Raw genomic sequence first — 22954 nt, 5'->3', positions numbered from 1 at the left:
CATAATTATTGCCCTTAGATTGTACAAATTTTCATTATATTATACAAAATCCTTGTAAACACTCTAGAGGTCACAATTTTGTTTCAGATTTTATGAATCTTGGTCATAATATTTATTTTTGTGAGCAAAGTTTGATGTTTGGTAAGGGGGGTCAACTCAAAATATAGGTCATCAGGTCAAATCTTACAAAAACAAAATCACTCCATATGCCAGAGTTTTGGTTCAATAATGATGAAACTTGACCGAGATGTTTGTCTGGACAATATCTAGGTCAAGTTTGACGTTTTGTAAAGATTGAATGAACTGACTCCTCTCAGGTGAGCGAACTAGGGCCATCTTGGTCCTCTTGTTTCTTGAGGATATCTAGGTTAAGTTTGATTACGGGGTCATGTGGGGTCATAATCTTGCTCCAAATCTTACAGAAACCTTGTAAACACATGTAGAATTAGCAGTACTTGCAAATGTTTCCATTGCAAAAAAAAACATGCAAAAGGACAGTACTCAATCAGAATGAATCATATGCTCACACTGCAAAAGTAAACGGAAGAGAACCAATCTGATATGCTCAAGAGTACTGAATTTTTAACTAAGAAATGAACAAGGCCTTGTAAAAAAAAGGTGAGCGAACTAAGGCCATGTTGGCCCTCTTGTTTCATGTAAAGGAAGTCTCTGCTAAATCAAAATGCACATAAAGCAGAAAGTGTAATCCCTGATTAGTCTGTGCAGACTACACAGGCAAATCTGGGAAACCCTTTATGCACTTTATTTACAGGCATGGAGAGTTGGCAGGAGCTGTTTGTGCCAAGGTGGGCTTTCATGGATCAGGGGTTCGTGGAACCCATGCCTATACAGGCTCCTATCCTCCCTTCCGCTTTTGGAAAACTGGTCTTATTGTATGTTCGTAAAGGGTCATCCAAGTCTAATCAGGGATGACACTTTCCGCCTTAAGTGGATTTTCCCTTTAAAAAGACATTCCTTAAATGAAAAAATTGAATAAAAGTGACACTTCATGCATGCATTAAGCCCAGTTTTTTCAGAGCGCGGCACAAATAAATGTATTGATTATGGCCCCTGACTGTTGCAGGTATGGAGAATTGGCAGGAGCTGTTCGTGCCCAGACAGGTGATGTGGGCCCTTCGAGATCAGGGGTTCAAGGAGCCCACCCCCATACAGGCCCAGATCTTGCCCTCCGCCATAAGGGATCAGATGGACATTGTCGGGGCAGCTGAGACGGTGAGGGTTCATTTGTTGTTTTTGTGAATATTATGTGGCATTACTGAGATGGTGGAGTTTCATGTGTTGTTTGTAGCTGGGGTATTCACAATTTGACATGTATTTTGGTTATACATTTTGCATTATGTGGCGACAGTGGCGTTGCTGAGACGGTGAGATTTTGTGGGTTTTTTTGTAGCTAGGATATTCACAATGTAACATGTTTTTTGAATATTATGTGGCATTACTAGGTAAGATTTCTTTGCACCTGAACATCAGTTCTGTTTGGTGCTCACGGTTTTTAACAAATAAATATGTCAATGCTTTCTCTGGCTAATCATTTTCCTTAGCCGAATTTGTCTAGTATGGCAAACATTTGGTCATTTTTGCTTTTTAACCAGGTTTTCCGAAGGAAAAAACTGGTTATTAGATTGGCGAATGCGGGCTGGCTGGCTGGCCGGCTGGCTGGCAGGCTGGCGGGCGGGCGGAACAAGCTTGTCCGGGCCATAACTTTGTCGTTCATTGTGAGATTTTAAAATTATTTGGCACATTTGTTAACGATCATTAGACGGTGTGTCGTGCGAAAAAATTACGTCAATATCTCCAAGGTCAAGGTCACACTTTGAGTTCAAAGGTAAAAAATAGCCATAAATGAGCTTGTCTGGGCTATAACTATGTCATTCCTTATGAGATTTTCAAATCATTTGGCACATTTGTTCGCCATCATGGTACGGTGTGTCGCACGAAAGAATCACGTCAATATCTCCAATGTCAAGGTCGCCACGACTAAAAATAGATTTATTTTAAAACAAACTTACAAAGGGGGTTAATTTTGTTTGTTCATTTCAAAAGTTCAGTTTGAGTTGTCTCCCTTTATCAGATTTTTTTTCACAATGAAAACCTGGTTTTGTGACAATTTTGTCCCTTGTTCCTTGGTTGTTATGAAAAAAAGCCTTTAGCCAAATAGAATTTTTTTAGCTAAATATATTGATTTGTAATAATTGGCTAATAAGGCATTTGGCAGAGTGATGCATGTTGTATTAACATCTGAGGTCACAAGGGCACGGAGTATTTAAATTTAAATGTTTCTTTGGCAATTGCAAATACTGATATATTAGCTGCAAACAGGGTTCATACATGTCTTGCAAACATATCTTGTAAAATTAAGTGTTTTGTTATATCCTTATTCAGTTAACAGATATTTGATTAATTTGAATTAATTTAATTGATCAAATCTCGGTGTTTAGCCTGCATAAACTTAGATTACATAGTAATTTTATGATACAGTGTTCACTATTAAGATGACTCTTTGCTTGAGTATTTTGAGCCCTACAAATTCTTATGAATTTTTATGTCCCCCACCACTATATGTGGGGGACATATTGTTTTTGCCCTGTCGGTTGGTTGGTTTGGTTGGTTGGTTTGTGTGTTTGTTCAAACTTTAACATTTGCAATAACTTTTGCAATATTGAAGATAGCAACTTCATATTTGGCATGCATGTGTATCTCATAGAGCTGCACATTTTGAGTGGTGAAAGGTCAAGATCATCCTTCAAGGTCAGAGGTCAAATATATGGGTCAAAATCGCTAATTTAATGTACACTTTTGCAGTATTGAAGATAGCAGCTTGATATTTGGCATGCATGCTCATGGAGCTGCACATTGTGAGTGGTGAAAGGTCAAGGTTACCATTCAGGGTCAAAGGTCAAATACATTGGGACATAGTGTTTCACAAACACATCGCTTGTTAATCATGGTTTTCATTTCACTCCTGGTTTTCAAAATCAGTTGAAATTCCTTTTTTTTTTTTTGTCCCCCACTATAGTAGTGGGGGACATATTGTTTTTGCCCTGTCTGTCTGTTGGTCTGTCTGTCTGTTTGCGCCAACTTTAACATTTTGCAATAACTTTTGCTATATTGAAGATAGCAACTTCATATTTGGCATGCATGTGTATCTCATGAAGCTGCACATTTTGAGTGGTGAAAGGTCAAGGTCATCCTTCAAGGTCAGAGGTCAAATATATGTGGCCAAAATCGCTCACTTTATGAATACTTTTGCAATATTGAAGATAGCAACTTGATATTTGGCATGCATGTGTATCTCATGGAGCTGCACATTTTGAGTGGTGAAAGGTCAAGGTCATCCTTCAAGGTCAGAGGTCAATTATATGTGGCCAAAATCGCTCATTTTATGAATACTTTTGCAATATTGATGATAGCAACTTGATATTTGGCATGCATGTGCATCTCATGGAGCTGCTCATTTTGAGTGGTGAAAGGTCAAGGTCATCCTTCAAGGTCAGAGGTCAAATATATGTGGCCCAAATCGCTTATTTTATGAATACTTTTGCAATATTGAAGATAGCAACTTGATATTTGGCATGCATGTGTATCTCATGGAGCTGCACATTTTGAGTGGTGAAAGGTCAAGGTCATCCTTCACAAGGTCAAGGTCATCCTACAATGTCAAACATCATATAGGGGACATTGTGTTTCACAAACACATCTTGTTTATTATTTGGTTCTATAACTGTTTGAATTGGCGCTTCATTGCAGGGCAGTGGAAAGACATTAGCATTTGGAATTCCTGTCCTGCATTTTATCTTGGAGCAGAAAAAGTTGGAGCTTGGTATGTTATTGTATTGCAGGTTCTTTGTGTAACTGTACTGTATTTTTGTCCTTATTGCTTAAAGTGATTTTTATCATATATTTTTATTGCCGCCCCTACCCTACCCCAGGAAAACCTTAAGGGAGGATAATAAACCGGTACATAGCTGCATTATTTTCGGAGTTTTCCCCTTTGTAAAATTTACTTTTCTAATTCTTTTCTCGTTAACAAAATTATCACAAAAAATCGCTGATAAGTTGTGAATTCTGTTTTTGTTCACAAGTATATTAAGGTTCACATTTTGTTTTACATGTATGTTTGTTTTTCTGATATTGTATGATTTTGTGGATTAAGTGTTTCTACCCCGACTATAAATTCTTTAGTCATACACCTATGATATACAGCATGGCAGAGAATATTTCCTCTTGTTGAGTGACCCAATCAAAAGGACCGTTTATCTGTGTTGATTAAGAGTTTTTTTTCTGAATTATTTTTATAGTGAATATCACTCTAGTTCTTTTGATTCCTTGCAGAAAAGGATTCAGTGGACAGAGGCGCTGACAGTGGAGTGGACAGCATGATTGTTGACAGTGATAAAGACGATGGGGAAGTTTATCAGGTAGGTAGTGGGATTGTTGTTATTTAGGAAAAGGGGTGAGCTTCCTGTGATTTTATTTGGTCAAGTTGTGGGCCAAACCTCAGCTGCATCAAAATCGCAAAAAGAAGATGTTTTTCCCAACTGCCTACCGAAAATTCCACATTTTAGGTTTCAAAACTGAATATTTTTTTATGTATTACAACATTTAAAGCCAGATTATACAATTTTGTCAAATATTTATTAATTCATATAAAGTGTGTAAAAAACTTATTTAACATATATATCAATGTAAATTAAAATAAAAGTTAAGAAGAACATGTGCTGAAAAATGCGAAATAAGCCAGATATTTAATTTTGAAATAAAAAAAGACTGTACAGTCGAATTTGCCAGCATGAAAATCATGCGTGTATGATGTGAATGTATATTTAGTTTAACGGTTTATTTTAAATTCCTGCGACGATATCTATTCATACGACACACAAACACTTACTAAAAAGACAAATGCTTCGGTTATTGTAGGAAAATATGTACGAAATATCTCCGTCATAATCAGCTTGGGGCGCTAATTTGTCTTTGCTGCATTTTATGAAATTCGTCTTCAATGTATATTTTTCTTGCCTATTTTGTTGTATTGTAACATATTTTATCAATATATTAATATAAAATCAATATATTACAATGTAACACATATGAAAAATAGAAAAAAAAAATTAAGCTATTATTTGCTTCCCCCTCCCCCACCTTTTTTGTCTTTTTTCATTGATTTGAGTCTTTTTTTACGCACTTTAACAGATGTGTATAGTTTCTGCTTTGTCTGTCTGTCAGTTTGTTTGCACTTTTAGGTTTCCACTCTCTAACTCAACCTGTTTTAATGTTACTGTCATCAAACTTGTGGAAAATGTTTATTAGCATAAGATTAAGGCTAAACACAATAGATTACCAGCTAAATCTTGCTACGTGCATTTGCGTCATGTCCCTTTAAGATATGACTGAAAATATGGCTCTTTGATGAATCCTGCTCTCTAAGGTAACCAGTTTTTTATTCTGATAGTCACCAATCGTTCTGAAAATGTAAGTAAGAACAAAATAAGGGCAAAAACCAGCCAAATCTCACAAGACACATTTGGGTTATGGCCCATGAATTTTTCAAAATCATTCTTTGTGATGATTTCCACTCTCTCACTCAAACAGTTTTCGATTGATTGCTACCAAACTTTCTGCAAATGTTAACAATCATAAAATGATAATCGTTTATTGACACTCAAACCTAAACCTTATGTCAATACAAACTCTTGCCACTTGACTCAAGTGATTCTACTCTTTCAGAACGTCACCTCAAGTAATATATACGTATACTATGTGATGACTTAACTCAAGTGATTCAACTCTTTCAGAACGTTACCTCAAGTAATATATACGTATACTATGGGATGACTTAACGTAAGTGATTCAACTCTTTCAGAACGTCACCTCAAGTAATATATACGTATACTATGTGATGACTTAACTCAAGTGATTCAACTCTTTCAGAACGTTACCTCAAGTAATATATACGTATACTATGGGATGACTTAACGTAAGTGATTCAACTCTTTCAGAACGTTACCTCAAGTAATATATACGTATACTATGGGATGACTTAACGTAAGTGATTCAACTCTTTCAGAACGTCACCTCAAGTAATATATACGTATACTATGGGATGACTTAACGTAAGTGATTCAACTCTTTCAGAACGTCACCTCAAGTAATATATACGTATACTATGGGATGACTTAACGTAAGTGCAGGGGGTTTTTTTAGAGAAAAGGGAAGAAGCTGGACGCTGGGTGAAAGGGGAAAAAAGAGTGCGAAAGAGACATATTAGGGGAAAAAATAAAAACTGTTCATTTCAATGTCTATAACTCATCAAAAGAGGCTTGTCTCTGTCCTTTTTTGTTCTTAAACACATTTAACACGTATTAAAGTCAAAGTCCTTAATAAAGTTGCAGGTGTAGATTTAATAATGGGAAATGTTTTCAGCTATATTTCTGTACTGGGGCCGGGGGATGATGTCAATTTTGTGATTTCAATTTCATGACGAATGGCTTGACGATCTTGATCTGCTACAGTATTGGAAGGGAAAGGATCGGCAGCTGCCGATTGTCTACTTTCACTTTCACAATGTTCGATGTTGATTACCTCAGAATCCTGCTGGGTTATAACGGTTTTCGATGATTCTTTCTTAAAAAATGCCTCGATGCGTTCAGTATCTTCCGAGTCCGAATGTTTTTTTTGTTTGTGTAAGAGTGTCAATTGTGAGACATTTTTTTCTGTTTTCACGTTTATATCTTGGCTTGCATATAGCCCGGATGAAAATTCGACTGGTTTCCGGTAATTAATTGACGAAACACGCTTTTCGCGCAAGACCGGTATCCAGTAAAATAGTCACATGATTATTACGATTAGTTGCCCAGTTTACATGACGTAATTTAAGAGCTATATTTAGAATAACTGGGATTCCCAGATTTTTTGTGTTCGTCTGGAGAGAGAGAGAGCGAGGTCGTTTACTTGGTGCAATTTGGATAATTGTCGAATGCCCAAAGGAAAAATAATCATTTCTTTGAGAAAAAATATTATATTTTGGTGAAAAATGATATTTTTGGTGGGGAAATTGTATTTTGAGGGGAAAAATTCTGGTAGGGGAAGACGCCGAATATCGGCGTCACTTTCTTAGTAAAAAAAAACCCTGAAGTGATTCAACTCTTTCAGAACGTCACCTCAAGTAATATATACGTATACTATGGGATGACTTAACTCAAGTGATTCAACTCTTTCAGAACGTCACCTCAAGTAATATATACGTATACTATGGGATGACTTAACGTAAGTGATTCAACTCTTTCAGAACGTCACCTCAAGTAATATATACGTATACTATGGGATGACTTAACTCAAGTGATTCAACTCTTTCAGAACGTCACCTCAAGTAATATATACGTATACTATGGGATGACTTAACGTAAGTGATTCAACTCTTTCAGAACGTCACCTCAAGTAATATATACGTATACTATGGGATGACTTAACTCAAGTGATTCAACTCTTTCAGAACGTTACCTCTAGTAATATATACGTATACTATGGTATGACTTAACGTAAGTGATTCAACTCTTTCAGAACGTCACCTCAAGTAATATATACGTATACTATGGGATGACTTAACGTAAGTGATTCAACTCTTTCAGAACGTCACCTCAAGTAATATATACGTATACTATGGGATGACTTAACGTAAGTGATTCAACTCTTTCAGAACGTCACCTCAAGTAATATATACGTATACTATGGGATGACTTAACTCAAGTGATTCAACTCTTTCAGAACGTCACCTCAAGTAATATATACGTATACTATGGGATGACTTAACTCAAGTGATTCAACTCTTTCAGAACGTCACCTCAAGTAATATATACGTATACTATGGGATGACTTAACTCAAGTGATTCAACTCTTTCAGAACGTCACCTCAAGTAATATATACGTATACTATGGGATGACTTAACGTAAGTGATTCAACTCTTTCAGAACGTCACCTCAAGTAATATATACGTATACTATGGGATGACTTAACTCAAGTGATTCAACTCTTTCAGAACGTCACCTCAAGTAATATATACGTATACTATGGGATGACTTAACTCAAGTGATTCAACTCTTTCAGAACGTCACCTCAAGTAATATATACGTATACTATGGGATGACTTAACGTAAGTGATTCAACTCTTTCAGAACGTCACCTCAAGTAATATATACGTATACTATGGGATGACTTAACTCAAGTGATTCAACTCTTTCAGAACGTCACCTCAAGTAATATATACGTATACTATGGGATGACTTAACTCAAGTGATTCAACTCTTTCAGAACGTCACCTCAAGTAATATATACGTATACTATGGGATGATGGATGATGGAATGATGCAGAGCATTAGTGGACCTCAGACACTTTTATTGTTTTGGTTAAAATACTTTAATGAAGATTTGTGTGAGCCTTACCATTTTCTAAATGTTTTTATTGGCCATTTCAAGTTTACAAGCATACCGGATATATTTACAGGCAGTGAGTAGGGACAGCCAAAACTTTAAGCAAGATACTCACACAGAAATGGAGGAGAAAGAAGGAAGCAGTGAATCCGAGGAAGAAGAATTAGAAGAAATATCAGTATTTGTGAATTCTTTTATTAACATGCTTGTTTATACATAAAGACCATACATAAATAGTCTTTTAATTGACAAAACACAATTTTTAGAGGATTCAGCATACATGTAGAATCACCTGAAAAATTGACTGCATTGTTTAATGGATTATTAACATGCTTAATATGAAAATTGTGTTAGTGACATGGTATTTATTTCCAAAAACAAAGATATTTTTGTAGAAAAAAGTGTGTTCAATTATTTTAAATATGAAGTTAACAGAAATATGCAAATATGCACAAATAATTTGAAAGTTTTTGTCTTTAGGCGCATATGTTAATATTATCCAGGCGTTCTTATATATGCTAGGTTGGCGCAAAAAAATTTGAATTTGTATCCAAAATGCTTATTATAAATAAATGTCAGCTCAGTAGGTGTGAAAATATGCATTATTTAAGTATAAGTAACATAAATTTGAGTTGTCAATTTAAGAATTTAGTAGTCAATATGAGATTCATGTAGTATTTGTCTATTTTTGCCTCTGATAACGCTAACGTATAATATCAGTATGTTAATATGTCACATTCTTGTATCAGGAGGATGGTAAAGGGTGTGTCCGAGTGGTCAAGGACGTGGACATGAGCTGGATGACCTCTGACCCTGCACCGATGGGTCAAGGTCATTTAGGGGTTACAACCCCACGAAGGTCGTACCCGCGGGCGTTGATCCTTGAGCCCACACGAGAGTTGGCCATCCAGGTTAAGAACCACCTTCAGGCTGTGGCCAAGTACACAGATGTGAAGGTATGGCAGTTCAGATATATAAGGTTACGCATGCGCAATTAATTTCCTTCTATATTACATATAAAATAGTTGAAGTTCAATATCAATTTTTACCATGATCAAGCGCATACCCACTATATCATCATACATAATTGGAAAGATTAATGCATAATCTTTTGAAAAAAATGCATGTCATTAAATTCTATACGCGCAAACTCAAAATATTTACCTTAGAATAGGCAAACCGGTTTTGACAGCTGTGCAGACAACCATTTTGGGCTCAAATAGTATGACCTACTTTCAAAGCCGGGAACCATCAACACAAAAAGTAGAGCACAAAAATGGCTTATTTTCTTATTGCTTACAAATATACCTTCAGGTTGATACCAAAACCAACCATTTGCAATGTATTTTACAAATCCTAGGCAGCATGCACTCAACAATGTGTGCTAAGTATCAAACTGACTGCATGTAACCCTAAAAACAGGAGTTCCGGTTTGGGGTTATGTGACCTATAATGATCGACTGGTAACCAGCTCAAGGGGTGTGATTTTTTTCACCTTTCAGCTGATTTCCTCCTTTTCTATGTACAACTAATTTTACAAATAGTTATCAACTGTGCTTGATCTATATAAAAATGAAGAGTTTAGTTGAACTCTGTAAGGGGGGTAGGGCATTTTCCTCCCTGAGGTGGTTCTTAAATCACACACCTACTGCTCATACTTTTTCTGAGAAAGCTAGGCCTATATAAGAGGGTTACTAGTACTTAGTGCATGTACTATACAATATGCCAGTAGCTAACAATTGTTTTTCCACAAAATATACAGGGTGAGGAAAGTCATTTCATGACTAATGCAACTGTTTTATCAAACCTTAATCATGCATATAAATACAAATTAAGCTTACTGATTAAGTCCTGAAATGAGCATTTTTAGCAGCTGCTTTTACCTTTATTCTATTGCAGTGGAACGAGTAATGTTACATTTTAACATTTAAAATTACAATTTGTGAACATCAATACAGTCAATCTTGTATTAAGAGACCACTCAAGGGAGTAATCAAAAGTGGTCTCTTAATAAAATGGTCTTTAAATAAAACAGGCCATTCTGGAAGAATGCTTACCCTCAATTTTAATCTATATGAAGGATAATCTCTTTTGTCAACAATAATATTTAACTTTTATAATATAATGAATATAAACACAATACATAAACAATATTTTACTTATAATGTGTTTTATTTTTTCACTTATTATAAATTATCATTTATTATAAATGAATTGTCTGTACATATTTATTTGCAAAAACAACATAGACAAGGAAATATTTTACGCATTTTTTTTCACCTGACACATTATTTTCCACGTCTTAAAGCACCTCGGCTTTACACTTAAGAATGTTCAGAATTTGAGTTTTACCGACTCCAAACTCATCTGCGATTTTACGTGCACTTTTACTCATTGACAATTCCAAAACCCGAATTTTCTCGTTCAACGTTAAAACTTTTTGTTTTGACATTTTAATTTCTGCATGTACACTTAAGGAAATCTGACTCGATTATGATACATAATGAGCTGAAAAAATTAAAACACGTCAATTGAAAACAAACAAACAGACCTGATTGGAAAATTTATTAAGTAAATAACAATGTGATTGGCTAACAAATATCTACTAATTAGCATAATTACAAATTGGTAATGTATGGATTTCGACAGATGTTGCCGATTAATAGTTTATTTTCCGCACTTCTCAGGAAATGTTTGTCGCATACAGTGCATTGTTTCTGCACCTGTTATCTATACTCGAGAAAAATCAGCGTTGTCTCTTAAAGTTCCACATAGTAAACTATTTAAGCTGTAGACTGTGCGTAAAACGTTTCTCTATTATTCAACTCAATAAATTGATACGCAGTCTACAACAATACTGGTCAGAACAGGTCAACGAGACAAAGCATAATCATAATGGTTGGTGTGAAAACAAAGCAGAGGTGTAACAGTACATCTTATCAGCTTAGATAAACAATTAACACGGATTTGTCCCTGAAAGATAAATAGATTTACCACTTTTACTACCTAGTGGTCCCTTAATTCAAGATTCGGACATCAAAATACACAAAAATCAGCGGTCGCTGGTCGCGTTAGACAAAAGTCGCTTAATACAATATCATTATATAGTGAAAAAGCTCCGTGGGATTTTAAAATGGTTGCATAAGACAAAGGTCACTTAATACAAGTGGTCGCATCCACAAGATTGACTGTATATGAAACACAGAATATACGGGTAAGTCATAATGAAAAAGACGCAGTCTGCACAGGCTAATCAAGCACACTTAAACAAAACAATCCATTCGAAAGTGTTGTCCCTGATAAGCCTGTACGGTCTGCATAGGCTAAACTTGAATGACTAAGCACATATATTAAGCACCATTTTCCTACAGCAAGGCTTGTGTTTTTCAGATAGCAGCAATAGTAGGGGGCCTGGCTCTTGAGAAGCAGAGGAGGATCCTCAAGAAGTGTCCGGATGTGATTGTGGCCACCCCTGGAAGACTGTGGGAGCTGGTGCAAGAGGTACTGACCATCCTGTCTTGTAGTGACCATCCTTTCTTGTAGTAAAACTCCTGTCTTGTGGTGACCATCCTGTCTTGTGAACATCCTGTCTTGAAGTGATATTCCTGTCCTGTAGTGACCATCCTGTCATGGACCATTCTGTCTTGTGACAAATCACGTCTTGTTGAATGTGCTAACATTTTATGTTTGGCTACCTTTTATTGCAAATGCATTTTCTAGTGAAAGATCTATTTACACAAATGGCACAATGTGCAGCTTAATAGTTGCAGGATGGAATGAATGTCCAGTCTGCAGGCATTTGTCCTATGCCTTGCTAAATCAAAGTAATTTCGTAGTGTAACACTTGTAATTCAGGTCTTTAAGGATAGTGTTTTTGTTTGCAATTTATTATTTACAAAAATGTATACAATTTCATACAACTCTCACAGTTTTCTTACAAGTCCAGATGTACAAAAGGGAGAAAGAATAGGGAGCAGGCCACTTCACCCTTCTTTTGCACTCTTCATCTTTCTGAATTAAAATATGAGCCTTGCCTTTGGGAATCAGGGCTTGATGCATGTGCATAAATTGTCACCCTAGATAAGCCCGTGCAATCTGCACAGGCTATTCAATGAAGACACTGCGCTTGTTTAGTATTTGTTCTATAAAAGGAAGTCTCTTCTCAGCAAAAATCTACAAAAATCAACTCTATGTGGAAAGTGTTGTCCTTGGCCTATTCGACAGGGCCGACACTTTGCAATAAGCCCAGTTTTCTCTTAATCTCTACCAGGGTGAGGTGTACCTATCAGAGGTGGAGAAGACGCCCCATGTGGTGGTGGACGAGGCAGACAGGATGATAGAGAAGGGACACTTTGAGGAGCTCTCTAAACTGCTCGAGAAGATGAAACGGTATGCTAATGTGGTTAGGACTGATCGCTGTTTAGCTGTTTAGACCCGTCCTTTATTCATCAAATCATTCTAAAACTTATGTCTACAAATTCTGAATATTCTTTTAACTAGAATATTCCAATAGTCAAATACAGATCAATATGACATGGAATTTAACACCTCTAATTACATGGGTAATCTAGTACAATTTACTTATGATTTAAGCAACATTTTTAGCCTGGATATATTCATATGCTGAACATATTTTTCTTGGATCTAAGTTCATTCTTAAGTCTAAAAATACAATGGTGACTTGGCCACTTTTGAGAACAGCAGCTTTTGATAGAAGTAGAGATTTTGATAGGACTAGAAGTGTTCAAGTTATAAAATACGCAGTGTTTATAATAAAACATGTTAAGGATTGGCAGGTTTAGAACAAAACATTTTGCAATGGTTGCCCATCCTCTGTGATGGTGTCTCAATACCCTCTGTATATTTCATTATAGATTATTTTTTTTATTGATAGGCGCAGGATATATTTTGTACAGATCATTTGCTATTCGGTCCCAACAAATGTTTATACTTGGAACGGAAAAATGTACCTTAACTTTTGGTTTTGTTAACTAAATTTTTGCTTTTTTTATTAATGGCTTTATGTATTGATGGTTGTATTATTAAATGGTTAATTTACACTGCGCCACTTTTGCTATTGGATTTTTTGACAATTGACTGCACTGAATTGTTTTTCAAGAGTTTGCGTGCAATTTATAGTGTTTGTGCATTACAAGAAATATCAAGAAGTTATTAACTTTTCCCTTCATTGACATATATCTACTGATATATCTACTGTTAAATCACTTGGCAATGTAGCATTCGGTCATGTAAACTATACTCCTTTCAGCTGAATTTTTCCTTTTCTAAGCAAAAATAGCTTGATAAACTGTTGTTAACTTTGCAAAAAGTGTCATCTCAGATAGCCTGTGCATTTCACACAAGCTAGTCCGATACAACACTTCCTGCTTTTATGTTATTTTTCTTTTCAAAGAAGTTGCTTTTTATGTCCCCCACCCACTATAGTGGGGGACATATTGTTTTTGCCCTGTCTGTTGGTCTGTACGTTGGTCTGTTTGCTCCAACTTTAACATTTGCAATAACTTTTTCAATATTCAAGATAGCAACTTGATATTTGGCATGCATGTGTATCTCATAAAGCTGCACATTTTGAGTGGTGAAAGGTCAAGGTCATCCTTCAAGGTCAGAGGTCAAATATATGTGGCCAAAATCGCTCATTTTATGAATACTTTTGCAATATTGAAGATAGCAACTTGACATTTGGCATGCTTGTGTATCTCATGGAGCCGCACATTTTGAATGGTGAAAGGTCAAGGTCATCCTTCAAGGTCAGAGGTCAAATATATGTGGCCAAAATCGCTCATTTTATGAATACTTTTGCAATATTGAAGATAGCAACTTGATATTTGGCATGCATGTGTATCTCATGGAGCCGCACATTTTGAATGGTGAAAGGTCAAGGTCATCCTTCAAGGTCAGAGGTCAAGTATATGTGGCCAAAATCGCTCATTTTATGAATACTTTGGCAATATTGAAGATACCAACTTGATATTTGGCATGCATGTGTATCTCATGGAGCCGCACATTTTGAGTGGTGAAAGGTCAAGGTCATCCTTCAAGGATAAAGGTCAAACAAAAAAAACAAATTCAAAGCGGCGCAGAAGGTTCTGACAAACACATTTCTTGTTTTCGAAAATACAGTCCAGACAGAAATCGTTGTACCTGATAAGCCTTTGCAGACTGCATAGGCTAAACTGGGATAGCGTCTTTACGCACATGCATTAAGCCTCATTAAATGCCTAAACTGTACCACATGCTGACTGCAGGGAAGGTAACAGTGAGACTCGCCACACGTACGTGTTCTCTGCCACTCTCACACTGATACACACCGGGCCACAGAGGGTCCTGCAGAAACGCAAGAAAAAAATGGACGAGAAGACGAAACTTAGTAAGGCATATGTATATGTATCAGTAATTATAATCTAATCATTATACTGTGTTTTGCCAATTATCTTTTTGAATGTCTAATTATTGTAAGTAGATCAGTTGAATTAACACAAACTTGTCAATATATGTTTACATTGGTTTAATTTTATCATGGGATGTAAAATGTAAATAATCTCATCACTGAACAGCATTTTGGGATGTAAAATGTAAAAAATCTCATCACTAAACAGTATTTTGCCAATCATCTATTTTTGTTCCAATTTAATGCCAGTGAAGTAGTTGTATGAAAAAACAAACTAATCAATATGTGTTTTTAATCAGAGATTTCTTTCTTTCTGTATAAAGTATTGGAAAATGGCACCTTCCCAATCAAGGAAAAACTACAAATTTCCCTATTACCCTCTGAAAAGATCCCAATTTAAGGCTTCCAAATATATGTACACATATAATAATTTTGTTGTCAATTGTATCATTATTTTCTTAATGTAAAGCAATATAATTGTACATGTGACAACCTTTATTTAAAAATATCACCCAATGAATGTTATTTGATCTGTCGGATTTACTGAATGAACAAGATGCAAGAGTAAACAACAATATTATGGTTGAGACAGTCATATATTTAGTTTAAAAAAGGTATGAAATTAAATCAATTTGGAAATTATTATTCTATGTTATTCAATATTATTGCATAAACTCTATCTATAATGCCCTCTGGCGGGGTGCAGAAACTTGGCAAAAGGAGGGCTTGAAGGGGAGAAATCGTGTATTAACAATGCGATTCACGTGCCGTTCAAGCCCTGCAATGTGTTTTTCATATCCATAATCTGGTCCACGCGCAGTTACTTCCCTTTTCCAGCCTTCGACGACTTTTCAAGCATAAATGGGGAACTGAATAAGCACCAGTTTCCTCATGCATGCAGGGATAATGACTATTTCAATCCATTTTTCAAGTTATGCCATCTGCACTCTCTTGACAACAGCTTTATTTTATTGGTAACGTCAATGAAGTTAAGGTTATTTACTCAACAGTCAACACTTTCAAAAGACTATGCTATAAATGTAAGTGTTTATGTACCTTCAACGTTCCTGCTGTAAATTCCAAAATAATTCCTCATTTCTAACTTTGCGCGGCTGTATTTCAACTTTGCATTAATCCACTGTTTAAACACATTTTAAATCGAAAACTGCCTATCCAAAGGTAAAGCTCGTCATGTCGGATGATGACCGAATGAGGCATATGTAAAACACAACCTTGTACTGTATTGAAATAATCAAATTATTTTGTCAATGTCGAATGAACAAAACAGATTGATTTTACTGTTAGTTAAAATTATTTTGGTATGTGTGATTTGTTTATGCAATAATAGCGAAAATACACATTTCTCGGACATGATCATCTGCGGGCGCTCGAAAAATCCGTTCCTGCCTGAGTGCTGTGCTCGAAAAATCCGTTCCTGCAAGAGTGCACTCGGGCAGGAACGGATTTTTCGAGCGCCCGCAGATTATCATGCCCTCGAAAACACGTTTTATCCCTATATAAGTTCTTTATGTTATTATGCTTAGTTATCGGCCATGAGCCTTTGTTTTAAACTATGTGTAAACGACTAGATGGGGTAACGACGTAGCAATACACCTGACCAATCATCTAAAATGTGGTGATCAGGGAACAGCAGTCACCTGTTGACAAGGGTCACTTTGGCCATTTCCCTTAACTGACGGCTGTTCTCAGTTTTGACTGTGTATATTCATCAAAATCATACAAGGACATTCAACTTGTTTCCTTAATCCTCCTAAGGCCTCTAGTAAAACTGTGAAATTGTGTCACAATTATCAGTCATTTTGCGGACTTTTTCCTAAAAATATTAGGCATTGTTTGAGTCTCTCAGTCATTTCATAAAATTCTAAATCGTTTAGGAAGTAAGGTGAAATTTCTGGTTTCACAGATTTGGTCTTACATATATGTTATGTTAGGTGTGAGTTTGTTCATATAAGCGTATTATGCTGAGATGTTTTAATTTTTGGATTGGTAAAGACGTTGATTTAAAGAATTAAAAAATTCTTTTACTTATATTAAATTTGGTATTTAATTGGGAGGGGATTCATGTGAGTCAAAATTTCATTTTTAACAACATTGACTTGCATGTTGTGTATAATCGTGGTTACGATTAGGACATTATTTATGACAGTTGGAAAAAAAATACTGAAATTAAGCATGGATATTGAGTCAATGAAGTGAACATGTTTTATGAGGATAAAACATACACATCAAGGATTTCATTTTTGGCAGAATTGTGCTTAATGCTGCAAGCATATTGCAATTTCTTCACTTTTTACTCTAGCAAATTATCTGCCATGCATCATCTTCATGCAAATGTTACCAGAAAGCTAAAGGAATTATATATTTTGCATGCCACAGATTGTGTTCAATCGCATAGTATGTGACTAAAATGAATACTAAGAAATATTTACAGAGAAATAATTGCAACTTCTATCACATTCATATGAATGCTGCATTCTGATTGGATAACTTGTTCACGTGACCAGTTTTTCATTTTCTGATGAACCCACTTCGTATGCAAATTTAAACATGAATAATTAATGGCGCTACTTTCGGGTCATAAACAAGTTGCCAAAATGACGTTATGTTTTGCGCGAAACTTAATGGCGTTGTTCTTTATTGGTCAATCACACTTAAACAAAACAATCCGCCGGCGTTTATGCAAATTAGGAGTAATTTTCCCAACAGTTCATACACTGATGAAATGCAGAAAAATGCTATTCAATTCTTAAGTAATATAAATAATTCTGTGCTTCAGTATTGTGACCCCTAAAAGTAACATCTGACCTCTTAAATTTTCAAGCCAAGGGTCATTTCACTCTTTTGACATCGTTTTTCAAAATATACTGACATCTCTGACTCATTATTATCCTGTGCAGTATATCTCATGAAGAAGATGGGACTGAAGCACAAGCCGAAGGTGGTGGACCTGACCACCAAGATGGGGACGGTGGACTCATTGACGGAGGCCAGGATCAACTGCACCAAGGAGGAAAAGGTACAGGAAAACGGGGCTTAAAGCATGTGCGTAAAGTGTCATCCCAGATAAGCCTGTGTCAGGGACGACACTTTATGCTGATATGGGGGGACAGCAATGGACTCACTAACAAAGGCTAGGATCAACTTCTCCAAGGAAAAACGGTACACATGCAGAGTTATTGGAGTGTTTAGGTAGAAGGGTGAGTTGTCTAAATACTGTAAACGTATAGAAATTCGTCGGTATGAAATTTCGTGGTTTAATAAAAAACAACTAATTCGTTGACACGTAATTTCGTGGATTGCAAATAAAAAAACTACTAATTCGTTTATACGTAATTTAGTATACTTCAAATGTTCGTGGAAGACTGAACGTCATAATAATTAATAACTTTTACTAAAACAACCAGAGTAATAACGAAGCATAATCAGCTAATCTGTGTTGACAGCAAGACTTGAGGTTAATGTGCACTGAAGCATGAAAGTGTAGCCGATAATTGCCGAAAAGAGCGATCAAGTGGCGCACTTGTGTCCCCGCTCGCTAATTGTCATCAATGTTGTTTTGACAATATTTGCACTTTTCAGCGCAGTTGGTCCCCTTGTAGTAACAATTGAGTAATAAAGTCCTCAAAATACATGTGTGTAAAACGTTATGTGCCTTATAACTTTAATTGGCACTAATTCATATGTGATAAATCTGCAAACTGTTAATTTGACGACGTCACGTAAAAGAGAACAATAGTTAATGTACAGTTTAAATACCGTGCTTGATTTAAAAAGTATTATTACGCAAACACTTATCAAGAAAACAACATATTGTATTAACTAGCATATCTCAATCAATAATGTCTCTTTCAAAATGTTTTCGGATTAAAAATGTATAAATAATCGTTGGTACTTGAATTCGTGGTTTAGCGGACCAACGAAATCCATGAAAATTCGTACCACACAAAATTTAATGGTTTTACAGTATTGGATAATGTAAAGAAAGATATATGTGGGTGTGGCATGCTTCTTATATTGAAAATTGAACCATGCTAATGAAATCCTCTTATAATTTGATAAATCAGGGGAATTTGTTGTATCACACTTGAAAATAAGATTTAAAAGCATTTACTATTAATTTGCCATTTCATATTTCAAATATATCCAAGATATATCAAATTTTATCACCAAGAGGGACATGAGGGGGGGGGAGCAAAAAAGGCTCTGGTGTTTCACTCTAAAAAATTTCCCCAGATAAGTGTATATGGCCACATTTAATTGAAAAGTCTTTTTAACAGAATCTAATGAGGGTGGAACGTGTCGTCCCTGATTTGCCTGTGCACATTGCACAGGCTAATATGGGACAACACTTTACACACCATTCCACCTATTTCCTGGCCCCTCTTCAGGACATCTACCTGTACTACTTCCTGAAGCAGTACCCCGGTCGGACTCTGGTGTTTGCCAACAGCAAGGACTGCATACGCAGGCTAGTGTCTCTGTTTGGGCTCCTGCAGTGCCAGCCCCTGCCCCTACACGCCGACATGCACCAGAGACAACGACTGAAAAACCTCGACAGGTTCACAGGTGGGGTGTACTTATCTCTAAGTTATATGTGACTTATGTTTTCATTATTATTTTTGCTTAAGATTCAATGTATTTGTTTTAGCTTGATTGTATTAAATTTTGATAGTTTTTCAAAATTTTGATAGTTTTTCACTTGGGATGTAGATCTAATTCTCCAAGTTTGATTATACTTATTTTGTATGTTTTTCAGATTATTTTTTTGTTTTATTTTAAAAGCTATTAAGATAAGCTCCATGCATTGAAAGCCTTAGGCTCACTGTGACACTCGCTAGCCTTTTTTGTGTTGTTTTTATCAAATCATAAAAAGCCTCGCACAGTGGGTATTAAACTGGGTATCAAACTAAGGGAATTGTAGGGATTTTAAGTATTTACTCTTATGTCTGTCATTATTATTATATAAGAAGGTTCATTGTTCATTTAATATATACTTTCAATTTTAGAGGGTTTGTTTAAGATCTGATGATATTAGCAAAAGTGGCTTAATTACTTTAAATGATTTAGGCGCTTTTTTCATGCTTCTTAAAAAAATAATTATAAGGTCCTACGAGATGGATTGCTCATTCTTAGTCTACATGTAAACTATGTCTAAGGCACAGTTGCAGTTAAAATAAAACACAGAATTGGAAATTGAAACCTGTACACTGTTTCATTAAAAATTCACTGATGCTTGTAAAAGACGAAACTTTGCTGTTGCCACTGAGTAGTTGCAATTAGGCAAGACAAAATTAAACGTTCACTTGTGAAATTGCTACAAACATGTGATAAAACAGATGCTAGAACAGCAATACAGATTTGTCTCACTGGAAGTTATGGGACATTCGAATTATTGCAGGCTTTTTAGGTTATATTTATTCCCCCCTTCAAAGAAGAGGGTGTACATTGTTTTGCACATGTCGGTCGGTCCGTCCAACAAATGGTTTCCGGATGATAACTCAAGAACGCTTAGGCCAGGGATCAGGAAAGTTCATAGGTACATTGGTCATGACTTAAGGATGACCCCTATTAATTTTCAGGTCACTAGGTCAAAGTTCAAGGTCACAGTGACTCGAAGCAGTAAAATGGTTCAGGATGATAACTCAAGAACGCTTAAGCCTGGGATCAGGAAAGTTCATAGGGACATTGCTCATGACTGACAGATGACCCCTATTGATTTTCAGTACCCTAGGTCAAAGGTCAAGGTTACATTGACTTGAAACAGTAAAATAGTTTCGGGATCAAAACTCAAGAATGCTTAGGGTTAGGATCAGAAAGTTCATGGGGAAATTGGTCATGACCGACAGATGACCCCTATTGATTTTCAGGACTCTAGGTCAAAGTTCAAGGTCTTATGTGACCTGAAGCAGTAAAATGGTTTCTGGATGATAACTCAAGAATGCTAAGGCCTGGAATCAGGAAAGTTCGTAGGGCAATTGGTCGCGACCAGCAGATGACCCCTATTGATTTTCAGGTCACTAGGTCAAAGTTCAAGGTCACAGTTACTCGAAGCAGTAAAATGGTTTACAGATGATAACTCAAGAACGCTTAAGCCTGGAATCAGGAAAGTTCATAGGGACATTGGTCATGACTGACAGATGACCCCTATTGATTTTCAGTACTCAAGGTCAAAGGTCAAGGTTACAGTGACTTGAAACAGTAAAATGGTTTCTGGATGATAACTCAAGAATGCTTAAGGATAGGATCAGGAAAGTTCATGGGGACATTGGTCATGACTTACAGATGACCCCTATTGATTTTCAGAACTCTAGGTCAAAGTTCAAGGTCACAGTGACCTGAAGCTGTTAAACGGTTTCCGGATGATAACTTAAGAACGCTTAGGCCTGGTATCAGGTTCATATGGACAGTGCTCACACTGGCCTTCAGAAAATAATAGCCATAATTTTTTTCCTTAAAAAAATAATAGCCAAAACAGACGCGGACTTTTCAGCAAATCGGTACTGAAGGCAAAAAGGAAAAAACAATCTATCTCATTTTATCTATGTTTTATTAAATGTATATCTATTGAATTTAAGTATATATATTATATATATAACAAGCATAATATTAGTGTGTCATTTTCTTATAAAATATTATCATGGCATTACAATAAATAATACAATCGAGGTTTGGGTGTCACTTAACAAACCAGATATCAGCTACAGTTACATACACATGAGAATAAAGGGCAGAGCCCCCACCCCACCCAGAGCCCTTACTAATTATACTGTTTTATTATAGTTTTTCCAATTGCAATTTCTGGTGAATACTATTCAAAATATTATAAACCAAACCTTCCGTATCAACGCATGTGTATTCATCATTCATTTTTTTTCTATTATGAACTTCGAAAATAAATTATAATCGACGACAAAAATACAGCATCCAAAAACGGCAATCCGAAAAATTGTATGCGTTTTGCACATTAATGATTAAATAAAAGGTGCACATCGTTCGACTGCTTTATCTCTTATTACGACGTTTGCCATCGGCCGCTTAATTGTAGGCAGAGGCCAATATCAAATGCAAATTATTTATTCCAACTATAACTATAATTAGTGAAATTCCAAACACGTGTTTCGTTAAAATTAGCTGACCATGGCATATGCCGGGTCCCTTTGAATTGGAAAAATTTCGCAGCGTTTTGACTAAAAATTGGGGGATTTGTATTGTTGCTGTGTTGCTAAAATGCTTCAAATGGAGAAAAAGTGTGGTTCAGTTTTATTTTTAACCTGGTTACCTGTTTAAAAATTGAAATCATTATCAATTTATCACACATCAAAAAATGTTTAAGCAGACGACAAACAGCGGTTATTACGGGGATAATTCGTTGATGGCGATTTAATAATTATTTCATCAAGCAATTTTCAACGGCGTAAAAAACAAAACCGGCCGAAAATATTCGCGGCGATAATGACAAATTATAATTGGCGAAAAAATAATGGATCTAACAGTACCGATAGTTGGTAAAGCACCGGGAGATTAAAAACGTTTTTTCCAAAATATATCACTGCTGTCTGACACTAAGAAAAACGCTCTAGGCCACGATTTCGCATAAGTTATTGACGCGTTTATGACAATACACATGATCGAGTGTGTGTACACAGGTAATCTCGTTATCGATTTTTCCTGCTTGATGGCCCGATTTACAGGCGTTTCGCACTCGCCGGACAACTTTTAGAGGCAATTATTTTTTTGATATATGCGGATAAAATAATCGCCATTTTTTCTAGACAATTTTAAGAAATAATAGCCAGTTGGATAAAATAATCGCCATTGGCGACAATGTCTGGCAGCAGCGTGAGCACTGATATGGACATTGGCAATGACTGGCAGATGACCCCTATTGATTTTCAGGTCACTAGGTCAAAGTTCAAGGTCACAGTGACTCGAAGCAGTAAAATGGTTTCAGGATGATAACTCAAGAACGCTTAAGTCTGGGATCAGGAAAGTTCATAGGGACATTGCTCATTACTGACAGATGACCCCCTATTGATTCTAGGTCAAAGGTCAAGGTCACAGTGACTTGAAACAGTAAA

At 36.0% G+C, this 22954-nt stretch overlaps 1 protein-coding gene across 1 annotated transcript in view; it reads left to right on the top strand.

Annotated features, from left to right (window-relative positions):
- LOC127862766 (ATP-dependent RNA helicase DDX24-like) overlaps positions 1 to 22954 on the top strand; it is a 44799-nt gene that overhangs the window by 12877 nt on the left and 8968 nt on the right. The window contains exons 4-13 of the mRNA XM_052402020.1: positions 1085 to 1233; positions 3769 to 3841; positions 4354 to 4439; positions 8520 to 8624; positions 9196 to 9402; positions 11837 to 11947; positions 12717 to 12835; positions 14713 to 14834; positions 17774 to 17892; positions 19265 to 19442. Coding sequence (XP_052257980.1) covers positions 1085 to 1233; positions 3769 to 3841; positions 4354 to 4439; positions 8520 to 8624; positions 9196 to 9402; positions 11837 to 11947; positions 12717 to 12835; positions 14713 to 14834; positions 17774 to 17892; positions 19265 to 19442 — 1269 coding nt within the window. The remainder of the gene's footprint in view (positions 1 to 1084; positions 1234 to 3768; positions 3842 to 4353; positions 4440 to 8519; positions 8625 to 9195; positions 9403 to 11836; positions 11948 to 12716; positions 12836 to 14712; positions 14835 to 17773; positions 17893 to 19264; positions 19443 to 22954) is intronic.

Source organism: Dreissena polymorpha, chromosome 16, assembly GCF_020536995.1.
Source record: "Dreissena polymorpha isolate Duluth1 chromosome 16, UMN_Dpol_1.0, whole genome shotgun sequence".
Taxonomy (NCBI): Eukaryota; Metazoa; Mollusca; class Bivalvia; order Myida; family Dreissenidae; genus Dreissena; species Dreissena polymorpha.
The sequence above is the reverse complement of the archived record's forward strand: the minus strand, read 5'-3'. Positions and strand labels throughout refer to the sequence as shown.